The sequence below is a fragment of the Opisthorchis viverrini genome, assembly GCF_000715545.1.
Source record: "Opisthorchis viverrini unplaced genomic scaffold opera_v5_17, whole genome shotgun sequence".
NCBI classification, from domain to species: domain Eukaryota; kingdom Metazoa; phylum Platyhelminthes; class Trematoda; order Opisthorchiida; family Opisthorchiidae; genus Opisthorchis; species Opisthorchis viverrini.
In genome coordinates this window covers 1294863-1298202 of record NW_008751673.1, presented here as the reverse complement: position 1 = coordinate 1298202, position 3340 = coordinate 1294863, and the positions used below count along the sequence as shown (strand labels likewise).

The 3340-nt window shown below is 43.7% G+C and overlaps 1 protein-coding gene across 1 annotated transcript in view; it reads right to left on the bottom strand.

Annotated features, from left to right (window-relative positions):
- T265_01569 (hypothetical protein) overlaps positions 1–2477 on the bottom strand; it is a gene marked incomplete at both ends in the record, with an annotated part of 44357 nt that extends 41880 nt beyond the window's left edge. The window contains 3 exons of the mRNA XM_009165628.1: positions 15–201; positions 236–395; positions 2401–2477. Coding sequence (XP_009163892.1) covers positions 15–201; positions 236–395; positions 2401–2477 — 424 coding nt within the window. The remainder of the gene's footprint in view (positions 1–14; positions 202–235; positions 396–2400) is intronic.
- Positions 2478–3340: the final 863 nt, after the last annotated feature.

The window sequence follows — 3340 nt, the reverse complement described above, 5'->3', positions numbered from 1 at the left end:
TAAAAACAACATACATGGAATTTGGACGGGCGCAATTTCCGTATTCACCGTTTCCGTCGCGGGAGGTCTTCTCTGCTTGCATTCGGGTGAACGTGTGGACGGAGTACAACGATTTTCTTTGCATTCATTCCTGATGTCATGGATCATCGGGACACCAGAATTATCATCATCTGTCTTAACTCCATTTACCGACACATTATCCTAAAAAACTTATGAGGTCTACAATACTACTAACCAAATCCATCGAAGCAACTTTTGGTTCAAAAACCTTTGAACACTCTGCAATATCAATATTTTGAGCAGTGCCATCACAAGAATCATCACTGTCCACGATCAAACGCCTCCGTTTATTGGAGGGGTTTGCGTTCGAAGAACCAGAAAGCGGAGTAGGTTTCCTAAAGGATTATAGTGACAACTATCCTTACTCATCCGTTTGGACATTGTTGCTAAAAAAAGACCTGGAAACCAGTTAACCTCATTTTTTGCAGAACCAACTCACAATAATGATTTCTGCGGCATCTTTCCTATCGAATTCAAATGGTAGCCAAGATATCTACGGTGAAAGATACGGACACAATAGCTCAGGAAACAAGCAGGAAGGCGGAGGGAAATTGGCATCCAATTCCACCGCTTCGACCTTGGATGAGTGGCCTTCATGAGCCAAACAGGTTTCATGGATTTCAAATTAGCATAGTTTCAGGTACTGTTGAGTCCCTGCGTTCGTGGGCATCCAGAGAGTCCCTGGAAGAGAAATTAGCCTCACGGATTCCTTACGGAGTAGGCATTGTATCCGATAGGTAGAATGGCTGGGACCAGACCCTTGCAGGCAACGATGGGAACTAAAACACTGGCATTACCGAATTAAGTTGCCACAATTAAAGGAAATGGCTATACCCTACCGTTATTGGAGGGTTTAGTAGTAACTCGTGCGTTATGCCACTGAAGATACGTTTTAAGGTACTAGGTTACGCATTTAGTGTGCCCACACACTGTGTGAACTTCCCTGTCCCTCCGGTGCTAAGATCGAGAAGTCTCTAGATCTCTACAATGGACCGGATTTATCACTTATACAGTCACTTTCCTCTGGGCTATTTAGTGACACATCCAAAAGAATAAGTGAACTGAAACCTTGATGAGCGAAGAGTGTGGGTGCGCCATCATTTGCTCTCGGAGTTTATGGCGTACAGTTTATGAATCCATATTTATCCTACCTGCTATGTGGAGATACCTGGCCAATACTCACTAAGACGTTAGCATAATCACGCATTAGGCTGAAGATTGGCCTTCCGAAGAGCTACTGCCCAAAAACTTAAAGGCTTGCTGAACCCCAGGAAGTGCTTCTGTAAAGCACAAGTGACAATGGTTAAGAATGGTTTGTGGGAGACATGTATTGAAAACATTCGAACACATCGGGCATTTTTTACACGCGTAAGTGCATCTGACCCGGATACCTAAACAAGTTCTCCAGTAAGCGAGAAGACTGTTTTGAAAAAAACGCGGTATGTACACGATCCACTAAGGAATGGTGGTACGACCGGGACGGTAGACCCATCAAGTTTTATGAGCACAGTAAAAGTCAAGCTTACGCGATACCCTCAGAATTCACGTGTGGTTCAGGCAAAAATAACGCGCTGTGGTTCATCTCCACCTCTGGGAACAAGACGTTTTGCACGATCCCACCACATTTTTATTGGCATGATAGGAACTAATCGTAAGTGTCCCGTATTTTGCGGGGTTTTGCAAGCTGAAACAGATAAGACGTCAAGCAAACATTCTGTAGTTTTCCGGGATGTTACCGTGCAGTCTCAGCAAACGGAAACACCCTAAACCCTTTTCATTTGCGACATTGTTTCGCCTTGCATACTCATTCATGCAACGATTCCTCGCAATAAACTTACCCGATTGTGACATCGTTTTTAAAGCTTACATTTAGCATTCGACAGTCTCTCTACGTCTTGGTGGCTTCAGAAACCAGAAGGTTTAAAAAAGCTAAATACCAAAGAGGCGAAAGCTAAAAAAGCAAAGGTCGTGCCTTAGTGACAACTGGGCTTATACGGACAAAAACTTTTACGTCTTGGTGGCTTCAGAAACCAGAAGGTATAAAAAAGCCAAATACCAAAGAGGCGAAAGCTAAAAAAAGCAAAGGTCGTACCTTAGTGACAACTGGGCTTATACAGACAAAAACTTTCTTCGACGCCCAACGTGTTACTGCGAAGACTGAACGCAAAAGGCTGTTTGGTCCACTTCGGAATATTATCAAACCGTCTGACTGAAAGTTCGGACAGATTCATGAGGGATACCTCAGTGAATGGTTGTTCGTGTGCGATCTGAAGTTGTAAAACCATGCGAGACACCCTGAAAAATGATGACTTTAGGCGGGTCAGGTTAACGAAAACTCACGTTAAAGCTGAAGCGCCGACCCATTCAGAGTCAGTTTCACGTAATGGATGCGCTTTACGAGACACTTTTTCTGTCATTCGCCTGGTGTACGTGTCCCACGTAATCCCGCAGACTGGAACACGCAACGGAGGACTTACCAATCAATAGCAATAACATGGCTCATTTGTTTTTGTCTTCTTTAACTTTAATATTCCATACATTTGTGAGATGTTTTTTAGAAGTGGTTCCTGTCCATAAAGTCCATCTGTCCGCGCTCATTATGCAGCAAACTGAAATGTTCATTTCCGCGCCAGCAAACATCGCCTTTAAAGTGGGATATAAAGCTCGTTACGTAAACAGAATTTTCTGGCTGAACACCAAGTCCCTACAAGTTACCAAATTGGTTGTTTACTGTAACTCGCTAATCGAGATAGTCGCCGAGGGTACATTGTATGACCCGGGCCTAGCTATACCGATGATTACTCACCAGAAACTTAGGGTTTCCGAGAAACCGTTTTAGCAGACGAGGCACGATGTGTCACGCAGGTTGTCTTCATGGGTTCGGCAAACAAACTTTTACGTTGTGCTTCGGGCAAGATGAGAGGTAATAAAGCCTGAGGTGTGGCACAGTATCACCGTTATCGTTTCCTTCAGTCATGAAACCAACAAAAACCGTATAGGTAAATAAACTTAAGTGAAAGTTTTGTAAAACTGCAGGCTTTTGGGTTCTTGCAAAGCACGGACTATCGTAACTCGCCATCTGAAAAAATTACGGAGTGTGTTTACTACAAAATTAAATTCTATGGGAACATGTTGTATATACGGTCAAACCCAGGTCCCTCAGGTCAAACCGAAAACGCGCGTGAGCACGCACCCATTATGCTCTCGGCTTTTGCCTCAGATGTGATACGACTAAAATTCCCTTTGCTTCTGACAGTACTGATCACGATATCTGCTTTCC